This window comes from Erpetoichthys calabaricus, chromosome 6, assembly GCF_900747795.2.
Source record: "Erpetoichthys calabaricus chromosome 6, fErpCal1.3, whole genome shotgun sequence".
NCBI lineage: Eukaryota > Metazoa > Chordata > Cladistia > Polypteriformes > Polypteridae > Erpetoichthys > Erpetoichthys calabaricus.
In genome coordinates, this window is record NC_041399.2 from 193,596,489 (window position 1) to 193,618,866 (window position 22,378).

Sequence of the window (22,378 nt, forward strand, 5' to 3'; positions counted from 1 at the left end):
CTCAGAGGATTTAACACAGGGGGTCTCATGACAAGTTGGGGTATCTGCTTTCATTTAGACTTCACAGCCAGCTACATAGGACTTTGGTCAGAAGAGGAATCTCACACTTGGAAGAATGAAAAGGACTCTTGGAATTACGTAGTATTGAGTATCTTGCCAGCATTTCCAAAATAAATGTTTAATATATAATGTTAATTTAAAAAAATCCTGAAATGTATTTTGGTACGTTTCACTTTACAATCCGAATTTATCTAATGTAATATCATCCACCATTTTCAAACTCAGCTATCCAGTTCAGGCACAGCTGGTACCTATCCCAGATAGGATGCCAGTCTCTGTTAAGGGCGTACCCTCACCAGGCCAATCTAACATTCTGTCTCCACACAGGCAGTGAATAACCATGGATTTGAACCCAGGGCTCTGGAGTGCTGCGCCATTCATCTTAAAACTACCACTTTGTAAATGTTGTTAAACTGTTATCACTCATGACTGTGAAAACCTGCCTTTGCGTTGCTGTCTCTGCCTCTTGTGTTGCAAACGTTGACAGCTCCACTGTAGTAAATGCCATTGTACTTGTGGTTGTCACACATGATGTTGATGCTGTGAAAGATAAGACAGAACAGCAAGTATTTGGTAGTAGGTTGATATCAATGTTAAGTTTAAGCCTTTCAAATGACCAAAAATTGACCCTGGACTCTGATATTTTTAAATTAAGCCTTTTAAGTTCCATGGACTTTATGGTGGTAAAGAGGCATCCTCCTACTTATTTACTTACACTCTGCTATTGCAACTTCTTTCTTTCTCCACATAGTTTGGTTTCTTTTCACGTCTTAGAGGCATGCATTTTAAGTTAATCACTGATTTTAACTTAACTCAGCGTGAGTGAGTATGGATGTGTGCCTGAGCGTGACCTGCGACAAGCATTATAGGATGTGAGTGTAGAAAGTCTTTAAATGTAGTAGACAACAGTAATGGCTTCAGTTATAAACCGGGTAGTATGAGTAAAGGAGCTCAAAGACACAGAACAGACTCCACTAATCTGAAAGAGCTCGTCTGCTCCAGATCACTTTATTTCTGCTCATTCAGTTGTTGTCTTCTGTAAGTCCATCCCTGGCAACTGTAGACTCAACTGTCTGTGATAAAAACTCTGTTATGTGCTTGCATTTTGCCAAATGTTCAATTCACGGGTATACATTGGAAAAATTGCTTGGATTATTTCATGTGGTTTTTGTATATTTTTGGGTACTGAATTTAAAAATGAAAACTGTTTTTCTCTATCATGTAACATTTTTCACCAAGCACATTTTTTAGCTGTCATTTATAGTTTTTTTTTATTGGTTTTGCACTATAATTAAATGTCAATATTTTATTTTACTGATAATTAGGGAGTTCTGTCCCCTGCTTGCTTTGTTTGCCAACCCCTGGGGGGGGCACTACACGCTAGCCACTTCGCGGCTCTGCCGCTTGCATATGGGCAAGCAGATGTACAATTTAAACGGATTGGTATTTTCATGGGAATTCTTACATATACATAATACAACTATCCATCCATCCATTTTCCAACCTGCTGAATCCGAACACAGGATCATGGGGGTCTGCTGGAGCTAATCCCAGCCAACACAGGGCACAAGGCAGGAGGAAACCCGCGCAGACACGGGGAGAACATGCAGACTCCACGCAGGGAGGACCTGGGAAGCGAACCCGGGTCTCTTTACTGCGAGGCATAATACAACTAACTATTCTATATTACAGCGAGTAATTAACCATAGTAAAAAATAGCAAAACGTAATAAATTGAAAGAAAATTAAGAGGTATTCGTTGCATTATACATTTTCATTCTGTTTGGCTTTGAAATTAACACGCAAATACTTTTTAAACTTACACTTTTACTGTAAAACTTCAGTACAAACATTAACTTTTCGTCAACATCACATTGAATTTTGATTCCATGTTTGGACTTACATTATGACAACGCAACGTATAACTGCCCGTGAGTGAATATCATTTCTTTCTCTCTAATAAATAAACCAACTTTTTTGAATGTTTATCCCTGTGATTTGTTAATTGTCACAGCAAAAGCTATTCTAACGGGAAACCGTTTTAATACAAATGGCATATCAACATCTCCTTTGGTGTCTAATGTTATCCGTGGAAGATGTACTACGTTACCTTTCTTCTCTCCTGTTAAAATTTTACATGTCAGAATTGTTTGACCAATTTTGAATACAGTTAATCTTGTCCTATTGCATAGCCCATCACTCATAAATAAATTATGCAATAACATTACAATACACCCTTCTTTCAACAGTAATTCGGCCGGTGGAAGACAGGACGGTGTTAACAGTTGTAGTTATTCTTTGGGATATTGTAAGTTGATGTTTTTATCTTCTGCACCATCACCACCAACTGTTTCAGCATAGTCTACTGATACACATTTAACCAATCTGCCCCGTTAATTCGTTTGACTTCATTGTTTCTCGGTGCTAGGATTGCCCGTGTACTTTACTTATTTTTTCTTTTGATTACCCTTTGAGATGAAATTCTTCAATAAGATTTGGACATAATAAGTCTTCTTTTATTGGGAATTTAAAGTGAGGAAAACATAAAAATTTATAAGAGCTGAGAGCACAGGAACTGTGTCTGTCAAAAGCATTCACACGAATGAGAGATGAGAGGACTGTGGGTGTGGGCCATTAACCGGATATGGTTAAGAAGACGGCGGGACTTGAAAAAATCTTTTGGCAATAGTCTTGTCTCATCTCAAGATTTCCTTTTATAATAAAGGTTTGTTTGAATTTAATATTTGTTAATGTTAAAATCTACATTTAAAGCAAAGCAGTTATTTTATTTAACAACTAGACAAAGAGCCCGTTTCGACAACGTAAGAATAGTAATAAGTATAAGAACCACAAACCTTTTATAGGTGTATTGAATGAATGCGTAATTAGGCCTGGAGCTGTAGTCGAAATCACCTTTCAGGCCTCTAGAGCTTTAATCGAAGTCGCCTTTCTCTTTGAATTTTTGCGGCCATAAATCCGCCACCTTCCGCGATGTCGGTCTCGTAAGGTTTTCGGGCAGCTGCGCAGAAGGCGACTGCACATTCAGCTTTGGACGGACGTGAGTGAGTGAGTGAGTGAGTGAGTGAGTGAGTGAGTGAGTGAGTGAGTGAGTGAGTGAGTGAGTGAGTGAGTGAGTGAGTGAGTGAGTGAGTGAGTGAGTGAGTGAGCGAGCGAGGAGACTGGCAAATTATGTATTAAGATAAAGTCAGAATACAGCTGGAATTGAACACAGTGATGAGCAATGAGCAGTCAGGGCAGAAAAAATTCTCACCTGAGTGGGAGAGCAGAGCCAAGAATTTCCATTGGGTTCAGAAGGAATTGCCAGCTACAAAAAAGTTAGAGCTTGGTGCCAAAACATCAGCAGACCTAGCTTGGTGGATCCAAATAAAGTGTTGCTACTATCGTCTCAGATTAAAGCTTGGTTTAATGAAGTGGTTTGTCAAAGTCCTCTCTGATGACAGTGCTTGTTTTATGTAATCATGACAAACATTTCTAGGTTTGTCTGAGGCTAAGTTGAAAAAGATGGTATTTTTGCTGGACCTGTTATTAGAAAACTGACTAAACTGAGCTTCTTTTGTCTTAAGTTCGTTCCTCAGTTCAGTACACAAACTGATTCCTTCAGTGAACTAGTTCAGTGTACTGTACTGCGGGTCTCTTGTCTGTAGTTTGTGAACGCACTTGCAATGGTTGTCCAGATCAGTAGGGGACAGATTGCTTCATTCAGTCAGTCAGTGTACGTCAGAGTGAACCAATCAATGGAAGGTGCTTGGTGTTATCTACCAAGTCAGTCATTGGCTACTTGTCGTCATGGCCATTTTGCTGAAAGGGTTTACTGACAGGCTATTTCCAGAAGACTGCAGCCATTTAGGTGAAGTTAAAATGAGAGCTCCAGACTGTCGTGGAATGCAGTGTAAAACACAGCACACACTACGCATGCCTTGAAAAGAGTTGTTCTTTAATGTCTTTGTACCAGTACAAAAGAACTAGCTTGTTCTTTCATCGTACATCACTACTTTTTACAGATTTTCGGGCTACAGAGAACTGTTGAATTAGTGGAGCAGAGATAAGAGTGTTTTAAGTATTAGTGAGGACAGCTTACTTCATAATTTCAATATACTTTTGGGTGGAAGTAATCTGTGTTTGTATGTGCTCATTTTTTCATTATTGTCTTTATTTATATTGGTTAATCTTCTTGTATTGAACTGTATAAAATTGCAACACATTGCTGTAAACAGTTATTTTTGCCATCCCCTGGTTGTTCGGTTATGGCTCCAGGTGCCAGGAGTCTGAAATTGTGCAGCGGTGCCATCACACAAGGCTCCACAGACTGTCCGAGAATGAGATTCTGCTGTGTGTGACTCAGTATAAAGCATTGTGTCTGAGACTGAGGCCCTTCAAAGTATCATTTAAAAATAAGTAAACACTAAAATAATAAAACATAAAAACAGCTTTAATGAAAGAAGTGTGTCACACATGTGTGCATAGGAGGCAGGTGAAGGGCTTAGAGATGAATGATAATACATCTGCCAAGGGAAGGGGCGGGGTGCACTGATGCTCTTTCTAAGTTCCCTGAAGGCCTTTCCTGGGAAATCCCACCAGGAGCCACGACTCGGGACACATCACTTCCGGTCCCGGCCCCGAGGACGACATCACTTCCCCCAAACTTCCTATAAAGCCTCACACCTTTTCCCTGGAAGTCAGTTCTGTTTTGGACTCTGTCTTGTAAACTTGACTCAACTACAAATCATTTACTTTTGTAGCCAGAATACTGAATTATACGGGTGGCTGCCCCAGACCTTGCCATGTCTCTTGTCTCTTCTTCTCACAAGTGGTAACACTTCAGTTTAGGTATGGCAATAATGCATCTATTATTCATATACAGTAATGTAACAAGACCTTAACAAAGGCTACGTTTAGTCTTAATAAAACGTACAAAGCACCAGTAAGGTTATTATTCATCTCTGTGTAGTTTGGCACATAAAGAGCCTTTGATATGATGGTAAAATGACTTGGGAAGATGAGGAGGGCCTCAACTGGTCTTATTAAGCATTAATTAAGTATGCAACATTAAGAGAAATACAGTGTGGATCTGCTACCCTGTTAGTGATTAAGAAGAATTCCTTACTTAGCTGGGTCGATGTAATGGAAGGACCACTGCAGCAGAGACACAGCTTAGACAAGATGAACACCAATTGGTATCCAGGACATGTAATGGAGGGACTGAGGAAAATGGCTTTTTATGGACAATTTATCCCCTGGCACAAGAGGTGGCAGTGCTCCTCTGGCTGGCTCCCAATTCGAACACCTGCAGGGTTGCCTGGAAGTTGGAGTCTGAAGGGGCAACCCTGTAGGTGTTCTTGTTTGCCACTGGAGGGCACCATAGAAGAAGATCTTCCATGTTATCCAGAAGTGCTCCCGCAGGTTAATGTTTCAAACCAAAAGTTCTCATGGGTTCAAGATAAAGGGGAGCCATCTCACTGCATCAGGGAGCCAGAATTGGGAGGGAGTTGACAACACTCTAGGACCAGGGAAGGAAAGAGACGGAAAATAATAATGGGCTGTTTGATGATTGTTTGGAAGATTTAAGCCTGAAAAGGTACTGTTGTTAATAAATTACTGTTTAATTGGTCTTGGAACTGTCTGTGGTCGAGTTGTGTCTGGTATCAGGGCTCCGTGGCACCTCCTGGTTGTCACAAGAGATAATAAGCACTTTTTACAGATGCTTTGTAAGTGTAATTAAGCCCAAACAAAGCCTTTGCTGAGGTTTTGTTACGTATCAATATAAGATCAATAAATGCAGTTCTGTAGTAGCTAAAGTATTTACTAATGTAGTATAGCAGAAGACAGCTTCTGTAGCCGAGGATCGGACCACCAAGGTCCCCGCCTTCGGCCACTACCCAACTCACACTGCACCCGACCTCCTTGGCCCCTCCCATAGGTGGTGAGCCCATGGGAAGGGGGACCCACGTTGCCTGTTCGGGCTGTGCCCGGCCGAGCCCCATGGGTGCAGGCCTGGCCACCAGGTGCTCACCATCGAGCCCCACCTCCAGGCCTGGCTCCAGAGAGGGGCCCCGGTGACCCGCATCCGGGCGAGGTTGTGTTGAACCGCACCTAGGACCAGTTTGCCTTGGGTGGCCCTACCAGGGGCATAAAGCCCCGGACAACAGAGCTCCTAGGATCATTGGGACACGCAAACCCCTCCATCATGATAAGGTGGCAGTTCGAAGAAGGGTTCTATGTCGGGGTCTTGTTCACGAGTAAGGGAAGACTGGAGCGTGAGATCAACAGGCAGATCGGTGCGGCGTCCGCAGTGATGCGGACTCTGCATTGGTCTGTCGTGGTGAAAAAGGAGCTGAACCGTAAGGCAAAGCTCTCAATTTTCCAGTCGATTTATGTTCCTACCCTCACCTATGGTCATGAGCTATGGGTAGTGACCGAAAGAACGAGATCGCGAATACAAGCGGCTGAAATGAGTTTTCTCCGCAGCGTGTCTGGGCTCTCCCTTAAAGATAGGGTGAGAAGCTCAGTCATCTGGGAGGGGCTCAGAGTAGAGCCGCTGCTCCTCCGCATCGAGAGGAGTCAGATGAGGTGGCTCGGGCATCTGATCAGGATGCCTCCTGGACGCCTCCCTGGTGAGGTGTTCCGGGCATGTCCAACCGGGAGGAGGCTCCGTGGAAGACCCAGGACACACTGGAGGGACTATGTCTCCCGGCTGGCCTGGGAACGCCTCGAGATTCTCCCGGAAGAGCTAGAAGAAGTGGCCGGGAAGAGGGAAGTCTGGGCATCTCTGCTCAAGCTGCTGCCCCCGCGACCCGACCTCGGATAAGCGAAAGAGGATGGATGGATGGATCGATTGATGGAGTATAGCAGGAAAGCAAAACACACACTGGTTAAAAGTATCACTGGTTAAAAGTCTGACTAATGAGATTTATAAATTTGTTTTCGGAAAATGTCCTGAGCAAGGTGTCCTGATTTGGAGTACGAAAGAAAATGGAAGGAAACCAATATAGACACAGAAAGAAAGTGTAAACTCCACACAGAATACATGGGATTTAAATTGTGTAAGGATAATTTCAGCTTTGTTATATGAAATTGTAGAATTTCTGATGATGGGTAGGCAGATATGCTTAATGCAGAGTTAATAACTGGTAATATTGAGCATATATGGTGTGTAGCAGTTAAGGCTCTTGTCCACCTCTCGAACCCTCAGGTACCACTCCAGACACGAGGTAAAAGTATAACTAATATTTATTTTATAAATATACTGTGCACCAAGCACCCTTTCCACCACACTATTCATAAATCACAAACTCTCTCTAAAAACCAATACCTCCTCGCCCAGACACTTTGCCACCCTACCTCCCAGCTCAGCTCAGTGTTCTGGGTTTCCCACAATCCTTTTACAGCCCCTGACCCGGAAGTGGTTCCTGGCCAAACCCACAAGTCTGTTTTCCTTCCGGGTCAGGGCAAACAGTCTTCTTCATCCCGGGAGCACGTCGCTTCCTCCAGTCACGTGACTGTGACGCACTCCCGGGTTATAGGGCACGCAAGAGCCCTTTAGCCCCCTTACAGCGACTCCCGGTGGCCCCCAAGGTATCCAGCAGGGCTGTGTGTATAAACTATAGAGTCCATGAGGCCCTGCTGGAAGTCGGGGCACCATCATGCTGTCCGGAGGGCTCCTCATAGCGGCCTGGGGGTGGCGACCAAAGCTGGTCCATAGCTGGTCGTCCATCACAGGTGATAAATACATTATTTTATAGATTATCTTTATTTGTAAAATTTTCTTTATACTTTCATTTTAATTTTCATAAAGGAAGTTGTATAACCAGCTGTTGGTTACCAGCTCATATAAGACTTCTGCATGTGTTTAGCCCCTAGCTGCAAATAGCAAATCAGAACAAGTAGGAACTGACTGGTGAGGGCTGGTCTGTGGGTGTTGATGGCTCTGCATCAATCTGGCTGTAACTGATTGCACAAGAGTGCTTTGCTATAACCCACAAGCTGCTGCTTTGATACTCTATCTGTGACATCAGAAGCGTGGATTTAGTTGTACAGAGAAATTTTAAGAGCCTGGGGAAGAAGGATAAGTTTTAGATGCATGAGCACCCCTTCCCCTTGGAATGGAGCCTGAGCTGAGTCGCTGGAAAACATATGACATCCCATTGTTCCAAGCAAGTACATCAAAGAGGCCGGACAAACATAATTTCAGACAAACAAATGAGCTCAATGTCTCTGCTGCTCTATGTAGATTGCCATGCGCTGTCTCTGCTGTTCTATCCAGGGGCCATCCACCATACTAAAACAGAGAACCACTTGGTAGTCTAAGCATGCGAGATGAACTGTTTATTAAACAGGTTGTATTATTTTGTCATACTTATTGTATTCTTCTTCTATTTTGGGCATATTTTTTGATATACCTTTTTAATAGCTACCTTTTCACATGACCTTTGGGGGTCAGAGTGCAGGGTTAGCCATTGTCCAGTGCTCCTGAAGCAATTCCCAGGTTGAGGTTGACCCAACCAAGTAAGATCCCTTCTGGCTGTAACAGGCAACATGTGCTACCAGTGCAGATCCTTAGCCTCAGAGAGAGAGAGGGGTTAGGAGCATGCGCTGATAGCACGTTGCCGCACCCACCACATGACAGACCACCTGGATTGGGGCCCACACTGGAACAGTGTGAGGTATCTTATGGTGCCTGGAGTGTCAATCCTGCCACCGACCCCCAAGTTTTCCCTGACATTTGAAGGACCTGCTTGCAGGGCTGGATGCAGATTAACGTCAATTGCACATTAAGGGCCCAACGGAGTAGAGCTTCTTCTGCTGTTTACGGGATTCAAACCGGCAACCTTCCGATTGCCAACACAAATCCTTAGCCTCAGAGCCGCCACTCTGCCCCACAGAGCCTCAGAGCCACCACAATCTTCTCTCCTGTCTTTTCTGGTACTCTATTTATTGTATGGGGTTATAGATGTAAAAGACAGGAAAAAATATTTAACAACAATAGCAGTCAATCATGACAATGACCAGACTTTTAGGAATAATAATACAAGGGCTATAGAATTTAGGGCATTCTGTTCAAGTCTATGTAATAAAGATTAGTACACTCTAGGACCCTGCCCTAACCAAACAGACCATTTAACCAAAGTCATCAGATACGTTTACATTTTTTTAAGTACATTTTTGTCTAATAATACTTGTACTTGACAGGCATGTTGTAGAAGTCTTTCCACTTTCTGCTGATAACAGTAAATGTGCACATTAATAAAATGAGCTTTGCTGTGTATATGCTGAAGTGACCTTTTGTCTCATTCACTGGTAACTACTGTATTCGTTTGTGCACAGCGTAAATGAAAGGTCACATTTGACATCATGGAAACTACAGAAACTTTTTCTCCTTCTTTTTTTTAAATATCCTATATTTTTGAATGTCATTTTAGATTTCTGTTCGGATCAGTCCATAAGGTTTTATTTCAACAGTTGAGTGCTGCAGGGTCTCAATCAGACTATTATTAATATTAACAGCATCACTTCATAGTAGTAGCAGCAAACTCATCTATGAAATGACACTTTATGTGCATGCACCATGCCACAATGAACTGTTCCGGAAAGAACAAAGTAAATTCATCTTAATACAGCTGAGGGATGACAAAGAATGAACACCACCAGCTAGTCTGCAGGACTTTCTACATTTTGTTGGGTCAATGTATTGAAAAACTTAAGCTGTTCTGAGGGAAATGAGGGTAGAGCTCATTTCTAGGAAGGATGGTCTCCATGACTTAATGTGGTATCTTTAGAACAGGGAAGAGCAAACTTTTTGTCCTCATCGCCATACTAATCTCAAAAAAACTAAGGGATCAGATGATACATATGTGAAAAAATTATTAAAGCTTTGTCTATTCACAGCGCAATATGGACGTGAGAATATATTCACTCCTAAAACTGCAGATGAAATTGTTACAAACAGACTTGAAGAGTGGACTTGGATACAGAAAATGCTAAACTATATTGATTCTAACCTTATATCAATACTGGTATACTGGATATCAATTCAAAACTTCTAAATGACCTGCTCATCAAAGTAAGTTATTGGAAACTTGTGCTTTCTGAAACACAAAAAAGCATTAAAATACAGACTATTAATGGAAACATCATGTGAATGTGAAAGCAAATTTCCAACTAAAATAAATACCGTATTTTTCGCACCATAAGACGCACTTTTTTTCCCCAAAAGAAGGTTGGAAATATCTGTGCGTCTTATGGACCGAATATTGCATCACAGACCATGATGTGTATTACCTGACAAAAGTCGACATCCAGGGGTAGAGGGCGACAAAACTCACTGTTACGTTACAGGCATTCCCTCTGTGCTTGGAGGAATGTTAGACTCATTGACTCGGCATCCAATCCTTGCGTGTGCGTGAGTTGCGAAATGTAAACAAATGTAAACAAAGGCAAGATGGTATCGACATCTCACGAGGGAGCGAAGAGAGTGCAGAAAACAAATGTTTTGCGCATTATCACTGACTCGGACTTTTGTTGAGAGTGATCAGGAGATCAAACGAGAGAGTGAGGAACTGGCATCAGCTGATCGGGACACCAGCCGATGCCGCCCCAGCTGAGCGCATTCATGCAGCCGATGCACCTACGGCAAGGTTCGTGTGGGAGGAACACCTAGACATTGATCCGTGGGAGCCAAACTGGTTACCAGACTTCACAAGACAGTATGGCTTGCTGTTGGACTCGACAGATTACCAGCCGCTGGACTACTTCAGGCTGTTCTTTCCTGAAGCTGACTTTCAGCTACTATCAGACGAGACAAACAGGTATGCAGAGCAATTTTTTGAATCGAGGGCTGTGCTTGCACCGCATTCTCGTTTTTCAAACTGGAAACCCACAACAAAACACGAGATGAAGGGCTTTGTGGCATTACAAATATAGATGGGACTAGACTGGCGATATAACTTCAGGGAGCATTGGTCCAAATGTGTGTGATGATAGGTACGTGCTCCTGCAAAGTGATTGTGAACAACTGAGCTTCATAAATTCTGACACTAGCGATGAGGAGTTCTTGGGGCTTCCATAAAACTAGAAGAGTGCTTGAACCTTAAAGTCTCTCCTTATTTGTTAATGACAGTGATGATGTTTCTTAATACTGCTGTTGAATTTACATGGTTGAAATATTATTCTGCTATATTTTATTAAACATATTAGTACACCATTTAGTTCAGAATATTTTTTACTTGTTTTCCTCCTCTAAACCTAGGTGCATCTAATGGTCAGGTGCGTCTTATGGAGCAATAAATACGGTAATCAACAATTAGAGTCAATAAACTATTAAAAAATATTATTACAATTATTGTATTGTTATTGCTGTGATCAGGAGCAAATCTACCATCAAGGCATTCTGCGAGCACCCAGAAAGGTTTCTTTACACCAAAAACCCCAGGAGCTCTATTCATTAAATCACCCAGGGTCCTGTGGGCGTCTTAACCTGGGCTTGGCTATTATTTAACTTGATCCTTAATGTTTAAACTCTCATCCAGTGCAACTGGAAAATAAGTGATGTCATTTGCTTTCTTTCCATCTCATTGATAAACTTGGCCAACTGCATGATAAGCTGATTGTCTCCAATAGGCAAGCAGCCCATAAAGTCTTTTAAAACTGTGCTTTCCCAAATGATATGTCACGCTTAAAGGAATAATCCCCCAAAAATGGTATTTTTTAAAAAATATCTGACATACCCCATGTGATTTGTAGTGAGGAATGAGAAATAAATTTTATTCTTGTGTTTCATGGAGAACGGAAATAACAAACTTTCTGATAGAATAGGCATCTATGGAGACCAATGCTGAACCACAGCACACAATATAAAAACATCCATTAAAAATCTCAAGTTAGCCATGTCACATAATTCACACATCATGTCATCCAGTGCTCACAAGGAGAAAATGCATGAATTTCTTGCTAAAATATTGGTAAAACAAATACTTCTGGATAATCAGAGAAGATGCACTCACATGAGTTTGAGAATTTGAATTGAAGACCCACCTCTCCCTCATTCATTGGTCAAGATAGAATTGTGGGACGTGGAGATAGCGGGTGACATCATCCACTCCGCTGTCGCTAAACTACAAACACAGCACCCCGAGGCGCTTGTGCTAATCTCTGAAGATTTTAACCATGTGACGCTGGACAAAACATTATCAAAACAATACATATACATAACAGTATCATCTCCAGACAGAGGAGCAGCTTCAGCGAAAGACTGCTGTCACCGTCCTGCTCCACTGACAGACTGAGGGGATCGTTCCTCCCCCACACTATGCAACTCTTCAACTCCACCCGGGGGGGTAAACGTTAACATTATACAAAGTTGTTGTTTGTTATACCTGCATTGCACTCTCCACCTTGCACTTTTTAACTTGCACTGTGCTTTTATCACTCTTTAATTAATATTGTTTTTATCAGCATGCTGCTGCTGGAGTATGTGAATTACCCCTTGGGGATTAATAAAGTATCTATCTATCTATCTATCTATCTATCTATCTATCTATCTATCTATCTATCTATCTATCTATCTATCTATCTATCTATCTATCTATCTATCTATCTATCTATCTATCTATCTATCTATCTATCTATCTATCTATCTATCTATCTAATATGACTATGTGTTTGTGCTTATTTAATAAATAATTTCAAAGAGAAATAAAATTTAAAAAATGAATCTATCTAAGAGTCCTGTCTTTAACTCAAACACTCATTCCTTTGTGAATCTGTTTCTTTTTGAAGAAACACTAACACTACAGCACGAACAAGACCCTCTCATTACTACTGGGTATTTTGCACAATGGACATAACTTAATGTAAAACAGGTTCATAACTTACTTGTTTCGTACAGATGCGTAGTGGAGGCTGATGTTGGTCTCATAGTTGGTCCTGTAAATTTAAAAAAGAAGAAATACTGTTAATGTAAGACATTCCTTTAAATCATCAGCTCCCCCATTTTGCAGGTAAAATTCATCTCAGGTGTTTTAGGGACAGTGATGGAGACAAGAAGGTATGTTGTGAAGTCTGAAATTCAGTCATCCTACTGCAAATTGGTTAATTTGAACTGTTGAGGGATTAACATCAAGAACCTGCCTTGCATATACTGTAAAACAAACATTAGACGTATATAAAATACTTAAAAGCATGGGCTGCTTCTTGACCCCTGTTCTCCAAAGGTCAGACCATATGCTGTCCTCTTTGGGACAGGAGGTCTTTTAACCTCCCCAATCCATCCATGGCCTCACTCTGCATCTCTTGGATTGCCATCCTTCTACTGTCTAGAGTACACATAAAGGGTATCCAGTGTTTTTAGCATAAAATGTTTCAAAATGGCCCTGCTCTCTGATTATACGAGTTTGGATCTCTGAACAGATAACTTTTTTTCAATATTATTTTTGCAAAGTTAAAAGAGCCAGAGATCTAGAGGTCCAGAACTCCTCTTCTTGTGAATGACAAAGGAAATTCCATCCAAAATCAATAATGAGTACTGGAGACTTTTAAGAGACATGAAATTCTAATGGCACATTTTGCTTCATATGAGAAATATGAATCTAATATCACACTGTGTTCCTTTTCATGGGAAATATTTTACACACCAAAAATCAGTGATGTCTGTCTGCTTTTACAGAATGTGACATTAAATAGACAAAGCTTCGAAAACCCAAAAAGGCCATTGTCATGGTTTGTTCTACCCTGAGGTGAGTCTGAGGTTCTAATGGAGGGAAGAAAAGGGCGAGATAGCAGAACAGAAATAAAAAGCCCTGGTAATCGGCTTACGAGTTTTGGCAAGATGCACATTGTGGTGCAGCATGGGACAGGCTACAAACATCTGATCACCAGTAATTGACCAAGTAGGGCCTCTACTGAGAGAATGTACACCTTTCTTTCTTCTTATCAGTGCCCCTTAGTTATGTGACTTTGAGGTTGTATAGAATGGAGGATAACTGGAGAGGAAGGGACATTCCAAAGATTTCATTATAATACCTGCAATGTGACCTACTAACAAAACTTCACTTTGGAGTCATCTGAGGTGGCTTAACTGAGACACATTTCTCTTGATATTACATATTTAGTATAAGATCTCTGAATCCTTTATATCTGTTGGTGCTCAAAGTTATTATAGTTAAAGAAAACTAAAATCAAACCTGAAACTATTATTAAAAAAACATTTTCATAAAGTGAAATAAAATAATTAACAAAACCGAAATGAAAAACTAAAACTAAACGAAACTATTAAAGTAGCTGGAAAGACTAACTGAAATAAAATAATAATTTACTAAAATATTTTTAGTTTTCATTTTTGAATGAATATTCTTGCCATTAGTCTATAACCCTTGTAAGTTTTAACTCTAAAACAGAAATTCATCCACCACGAGCGGCCCACACATATTCATCTAGTGAACGGCTGCATCACACAGCATTTGCGGTGACAGAGCAAGCTGAATGCGGGTGCATAAAGCGTGTGAAATAGAAAGCTATTTATATGCCGCCTTTCTTTGTGCTTGTTGTATATCAAGATGTAATTCAAACGGCTGAAATTAGAATGTGCTGGTCAACAAAACGTTTACTATATGGACAGAAAAATCACGAGTGAGTAACGTTTCAGTTTATTTCTCAGGTGACTACTTTTTGTTGACAGCAATTCACCTGTCACTTCGCAAAGGAGAAATATGAAGTATAGAGAAAGTGTAGTAATCATGAAAAAATTCGACCTCGATATTTTGATGAATCTTGACGTTATAGACCTCCCAGAGTCCAAAAATACTGTTTTTTGGAATTGTGTGTGTGTGTGTGTGTGTGTGTGTGTGTGTAAACACGATAACTCAAAAACACAACTGGATAAATGTATGAAATTCGGCATGTGGTTGTTACACCACAATTGTAGATTTGTATTAACTTTTGGGCCAAATCCATCACCCAGAAGTAGTACTTTACCTGAACACATACTCGATTTATTTTTTTATTCATTCGGCTGCAGAGTTCAATTTATTCAACTTTACTTTTATAATAATTGTTAAATATATTATTAATTTGATTTGATTTGTTGTTGCTGGTTCCTTAATGTACATAATATAAAAATATAATCATTGTCTTGCGGTTTACTCCTCAAATATCCATCCCCATATCTGAGTATACAAGAAAGTTGAGGGGAGGCCACTCCCGGTTGTTGAAAATAAAACGGCGCTGATCGAGAGACTGACTAGGTCATCATATAAGATCAGCATATTGTTACTGATCAATCACTTTTGCTTTAAAAACATCGTTTAACAATGAAGGGATACAAACAAAGGTAGGTAGGCGAAGAGAGTCTGCTAAGTGATGAAAAACTAAACATACTAATGGGTTTTTGTATTTATTCAAAATTTATTAATTTATCTTTTTTAGTTCATATTCACAAATCATAATACCTGATATTGTGAAAGTAATCCATTAGCAGAATTATATTTTTAAATATTTGTCTCCCTTTTTTCAATGTTTTTTTCTCTCTCTCTCAAATTAGATAGTTGAAATATCATATTATTTTTGTTCTTAACATCAGCCTTATCATATATATTGCATACCAGGGATTTTTCCTGCCTTACATCCAAACCTGCTTGGGTAGGCTCCAGGTTTCCTGTAATCCTGGATAAATAGGTTTAGATAATGTATATATTGTTCTTAATCTCAGATGCTGTCTGTTGTTTTATGCCTGTCCGTACTCCTATTACCTGCTCTTGCTCTGCTCATTATGGGTTTACTGTCCTTTATGATGGGCTATTCAAGTCTCACTGCCCCTAACCTTCACACTACATGCTTGTTTTTCTTTGTTTCCCTCAATACAGCTAGGTGGGGTCTACACACTGATTCAAGTTTAAGAGCCTTGTTCTTCCTAAGCCCCCGTGATTTTCATGACAAAATATTTTAAAAATTATAAAATTGTGTAAAATTGTTCATATTCAGTATCTAGTTTTGATTATGCTTGTTTTTATCGGACAAAAACAAAACCAGATAGTAAACCATGTAGTGTAGTAAGCTTCCACTAACATTAAACTGGTATCCACGTTAAGTGTATAGTTCTGTCTGATTGTGACACAAAACTAAACTCCGTAGGAGTTCCATGCCATAATTACTAAAACTAAAACTGAAACTATCCATCCATCCATTTTCCAACCCGCTGAATCCGAACACAGGGTCACGGGGGTCTGCCGGAGCCAATCCCAGCCAACACAGGGCACAAGGCAGGGAACCAATCCTGGGCAGGGTGCCAACCCACCACAGGACACACACAAACACACCCACACACCAAGCACACACTAGGGCCAATTTAGAATCGCCAATCCACCTAACCTGCATGTCTTTGGACCGTGGGAGGAAACCGGAGCGCCCGGAGGAAACCCACGCAGACATGGGGAGAACATGCAAACTCCACGCAGGGAGGACCCGGGAAGCGAACCCAGGTCCCCAGATCTCCCAACTGCGAGGCAGCAGCGCTACCCACTGCGCCACCGTGCCACCCCGAAACTAATAGATATAAAAATAAAATAGAAATGTCTTTGTGAAATAAAAACTAAACTACATGATGAAGGAAAACTAAAACTAAACTGAATTTCCAAGTAATGTTAGAAAAAATATAGAAATAAAAACTAATATAAAATGTCAAAACTATAATATCCTTGTTGGTGCTAAACCAGGTTGAAATAAATCTATCTGTCTATTATATAGTGTTCTTCAGTTCATTCTATCTATCTATCTATCTATCTATCTATCTATCTATCTATCTATCTATCTATCTATCTATCTATCTATCTATCTATCTATCTATCTATCTATCTATCTATCTATCTATCTATCTATCTATCTATCTATTACAGTATATAGCGCTCTTCAGTTCTATCTATCTATCTATCTGAACAAAATCCCATCAGCACAATGAAGCTGGGACTGACTTAAGATGGTTTTCACGTTTTTATATGTACGGACATTGCCACTATATTGACAGCCTGTAGTTACAATCCTTTCATGTCTTTCACATGTTATTAAATGAAAAATGGATGTAATATAAATTAAGCAAATTGTATGTTTACTCCACAAATCTATACAGTAATTACAAATTCCTTGTTAAAAATTATATTTTCTATTTTTAAACAGCAAAAAACGTTAATTGTATGTTCAGAGGCAAATACTAAATTAATTTCTTGCACTACATTTTTAGTAAAAATGTTTTTTTAGAAGTCTAGCTATCAACATGTATCAACATATCTCTCAAAATGTAGTTTTCTATCAATAATCATTTTTATGAAGTAGCAAAGACAAATCACAAAGCTATTTAAAAATGGTGATAAGCCATCGATTCTTACCTGCAGTGACTGTCAGGAAAACAGAAGCCATGTCATCAATACCGGGTTCAATCTCAATACCACACCAGTACCAGTTGGTGTCCCCTCTCTTCAGGTTGCTGAGGACCACTCTGAAAAGCCCTTGCTTGTCATCATGTATCAGTACTCCAGGATCACCGTTTTGTGGATCATCAGATCGTTTTGTAATGGCGCAGGTTCTCCAATGATTGCCTTTACACCAGTATTTTACATGACGCCTGTAGCGCTGCTTATCATATCGGCAGAGAATGTTCAGCGTCATTCCTTCTGTGGCAGACATTTTGCTTTCTGTTGTCACGCTGTACTCAGCTAAAAAGAAATTTAGTAGAAGATATAACTTGTTAGAGTGTTTTCAGTATGTAAGTTATAACAGGATTTTCTTCATTAAATGAAAACTGAGATCTAGCATAGTGGTAGCACTGCTGCCTGGCATTAAGGAGATCATGGGGCCGTGTCCCTTGTGCTTCCTGCATGGAGAGAGCTTTGAGCAGTGAGAAAAGCACAACTTAAATGTAAAAAATTATTATTAAATTAAACTTGTATTCCACTTTTAACGGTATCCAGTAAAACTGTGAGATCAGGAACATCACTCACTTTCTAACAGAGGCATGGTGCAGGAGAGTACAGCCTGTCCGTATAACATCAGTTTTAAGGCAGGAACCAACAAACTGCACTCATAGCTATCCACATACAGAAACATACATAAGAAACATAAGAAATATGACAAAAAGAGGAGAGCATTAAGAACATCAAGCTCGATTGTTTAGCTAATAGCTAAGCTGTCCCAAACAGAAGGCAGTATAGAGTCACCAATCGTCCTGACAAAAACAATGTTCCTGTCTTTTGACTCTAGGAAGAATATGAAGTCGCCAAAGAAGGAGCTAGGATCTGAAGGAGTGGTGGCTCTGAGGCTAAGGCTCTGCGCTGGTATCCAGAAGGTTGCTGGTTCAAATTCCCGTCACTGCCAAAAGAGATCCTACTCTGCTGGGCCCTTGAGCAAGACCCTTAACCTGTAATTGCTCCAGGGGTGCTGTACAATGGCTAACCCTGTGCTCTGACCCCAAGGGGTATGCGAAAACTAACAAATTCCTAATATAAGAAATTGTATAAGGCGAAATAAAGAACAAAAAAAAACTGTTCCACATGGTAATTGAATTGCAGTGTTGCTTTCTTGGTCTTCATGCCTCCCAAGCAAACCAGAAAGTAGAAATTTATCATAATAATATTGGGTTTGAAAATATCGATTTTCTAGTGTAAACCCACCTGAAAATAGAAAGAAAAACATGGATACCACATTGAAAAATACCCCCCAGGAAAGTAGGACCCAAACACAGTGAGGTGCCAAAGTACAGTAGCTAATTCAGCTCTCATTGACGTGCAGGTTTCCTTAACTGGGTAAGTGAGTATGCCTGGCTATAAACTGGCATCCCATCCTTGGCTGGTCACTGCTTTGTACCAAATGCTGCCAGGATAAGCTTTAGGTCTGTGACTCATCTTGAAAATTAAGCAAATTGTTCAATTTCTGTCAATGATTTTTCAAACATATTAAGTGTGACAATAGTGTAGGCTTTCAATAACCTGAATTCTAATAACACCAGAGTTTTCTAAAGTCTGTCACATTACACCTTTGCAAGGTTCTTTAGAAGTTAACTAACCCAGAGTACAATACAAAGGAAGAAAAGATAAGGAATATAACAATGAGACTTAAAAAGATAATAAATGACAGGAGACGATGGGTGAGAGTATTTGCAGCTATTGTATGCATTTCTTATTTTTAATAAATCATTCAAGAGCCTGAATGTTACTGTAAGTATAAAGAACAAACAGCTAAGCAGATAACAAAACCTGATTAAGTAACTTAAATATTCAATACCTGATATGCTGGAGAGGAAAAGAACAAGAAGCAGCATGTCGAGTGACCATCGGGGGTCCTATAGAATAGCGCAGAGTCTACGGCGTCTCTGTGAGACTTTATTTGACACAGTGGTTTCAGTCTGTGGTTTTTTAGTTACTAATAATGGTTATTCCTGAGTATGACGTTAAAGTGCATCCGGTCCTGCAAGCGGTCCTCCATCTTGCAGGTAAATCATGGGGGTTGGTGTCAGGATTGGCACTTCACACAGCTCTGAGATGACAGACAGGTATTGGGCTTTGGTTTTGTTTTGCTTCATATCTTTTTTGTGTTTTGTTTTCTTTTTTGACATGCATCTCGTGGTTTTTGCTCAAAAATTTATCTTCCAGTTTGCTGACAAAACACATTAAACTTGAGTGCAGCATTTGAACCCACAGAACACAAGTATTCTTATAAATCACCTCAGTCAATTTGTGGGGCCCTCTGGCATCATCTTAAATTGGTTTCAATCTTACTGAAAATGTAGAAAATTCTTTGTTAGTTGTGGTGATTGTACCTCAGAGATACATGGTACTGTATATGGTGTACCATAATGATCTATTCTGGGTCCGCTGCTTTTTTCAATCTACATGCTTCCATTATGTCAGACTATCTCAAACACAGGTGGGCTACCACAGCATTGCAGACGACACACCGCTCTCTGATCCAATTTCTTAGCAGTAGTTCTGAACGGATGAGTAGTACATTTCATCAAACTAAATTAGGAAAAAACAGAAATCTTAGTGATTGGCAAACATGGATATAGCAAGGGTATTAGAAATAACAATTTAGGGGTAATCATCAATTCTGACCTAAACTTTAAATCGCATATTAACCAGATTACTAGGACTGCATTCTTTCACTTAAGGAATATAGCAAAGGCTAGACCTCTTATAACTTTACCAGACGCTGAAAAATTAATTCACACTTATGTTTTCAGTCGATTAGTTTACTGTAATGCATTCCTAACAGGACTACCTAAGAAAGACATCAAATGTCAGAGTGCAGCAGCCAGAATCTTAACTTGAAAAAGAGAATGTGAGCACATCACATCAGTTTTAGCATTTGTCACACACGTGCGAATAGGAGGCAGCTGAAGGACTTACAGAATACTGTTAACAAGTCCGCCATGGGGGCGGCAGGGTGCACTGACTCTCTTTCTAAGTCTCCTGCAGACCATTCCCTGGAATCCCACCAGTAACCGGTGCCTCAACTCAGAGCATGTCACTTCCGGTCCTGGCCCCAATGACAACATCAGGTGGAGTGGTGGCTCTGAGGCTAGGGATCTGCACTGGCAATCGGAAGGTTGCCAGTTCGAATCCCGTAAATGCCAAAAAGGGACTCTGCTCTGCTGGGCCCTTGAGCAAGGCCCTTAACCTGCAATTGCTGAGCGCTTTGAGTAGTGAGAAAAGCACTATATAAATGCAAAAAAATTATTATTAACATCACTTCCAGTCCTGAGGACGACATCACTTCCAATCCTGGCTCCAAGGACGACATCACTTCCCCCAGATTCCCTATAAAGCTTCTCTCCCCTCCTCTGGATTTCAGTTCTGTTTTGGACTCAGTCTTGTAAACTACTCTGGTCTTACAATTCTTTACTTTTGTAGCCAGGAACGTATCATACAGGTGGCTGCACCAAACCTTTGTCATGTCTGGAGTCTCGTTTTGTCACACATTGTTACACTGGTTATCTGTGTCATTCAGAATTGACTTTAAAATCAGGGGTGTGGAAATCCAACGCCCGACTCGTCCGACACGGGTAAATTGACCATCGGACAAGCGTGTTTTTCTGGTTTCAGTTGTCAGTGCAATTTTCTGGAGAAAAAAATATCATACGTGCTGTGCAGGGCACATTTTACCACTACTTTCACATTTTAAACATTTGGGTACGTACGTTGTGCGGAAACAGTGTACTTAGGCATATTCTTCATGTCTCAGATTGGTCTTCAATATTGTTTACAAAATGACGGCTGATTTTTCAAAGGGGAAGCACTCTTATGGTCTTACATAAGTATTTTACCCTAATATGTACACGCCTGGAGATGCGGTCATTTTTTCATGCCAATATTATGATGTAATCTGATGATTTTTCATTATAAATCGATAACTTTTATATATTACCAGTAACGGCACACTGCAAGATAACATGCAGTGAATACACTTGACTTGAGTTTTCATCCTCTTTCTCTGTATGTTTACCATTCATTTGCTCAGAGGTTGATGCGCTTGCTGCTTCCTGAGCAGCTCTTCTTTACTCCACCCTAGCAGCCCGCTGCTTCTCTTCTTTCGATGGCATCTTTTCACATTAAAACTGATTTAGTTTTTGTGTTGCAATTACTTAGTACGTTTTCTTTAATTTTTCACTTAAACTGGCACTTAAGTCTTCAATCTGCCTCAAGAATGATTAGCGAAGGTGGTGGGGAATGAGAACGGCTCCCATACGCATGCGCCGCCCTGCTGCGCGGTGCCGAGAGTTGATTCAACAATAAAATAAAATAAAAATAAAGAATAATACAAATCATCACCCCGAAAGCGGATAGTAGACGTCACGTAGTATACTGTATGTGTACCAAATTTCAAGTCAAAAGGTGAAATGGTTTGCGAGCTACAGGTGATTTAAAATCCTGGACAGACAAACAAACAGCCACGGTAGCGTATTATAGGAGAAGATTGATAAAATTCATTGTTTCTACATAAAAATGCAGTCATTTTACTTACAATACAAATGTTTTCACCACATAACAAAGCTTGTTAGGCAGTTAATCTTTCCTGAAATTTGCGATTTCGTGTAGGTTGTGATATATTGAGGAGTTAAGAAATTTATTGCGTGACATCAATTTTGATGAGCTGTCAATAGATCGTTTTTGATTAGCAAATATTTCATATAAAACAAGTTGGTTTCGTGCTGTCAGTTTAATAAAAATAAAGAAGAAAATATTCTAACGGTTTCCAAAGGTTATGAAATATCTATAAAAATCTTCACTGTAACTGTAGTATGTGAAACAGAACTAGTGTAGCTA

The 22,378-nt window shown here is 40.2% G+C and overlaps 1 protein-coding gene across 1 annotated transcript; it reads right to left on the bottom strand.

Annotated features, from left to right (window-relative positions):
* Positions 1-448: 448 nt before the first annotated feature.
* On the bottom strand, positions 449-19,416 carry LOC127528343 (CMRF35-like molecule 3). The gene is made up of 4 exons (XM_051928797.1): positions 19,338-19,416; positions 17,447-17,773; positions 12,948-12,998; positions 449-600 (listed from the first exon to the last, which is right to left on the bottom strand). The coding sequence occupies exons 1-4, from the start codon at positions 19,372-19,374 to the stop codon at positions 449-451; spliced, it is 567 nt and encodes a 188-aa protein (XP_051784757.1). The 5' UTR covers positions 19,375-19,416.
* Positions 19,417-22,378: the final 2,962 nt, after the last annotated feature.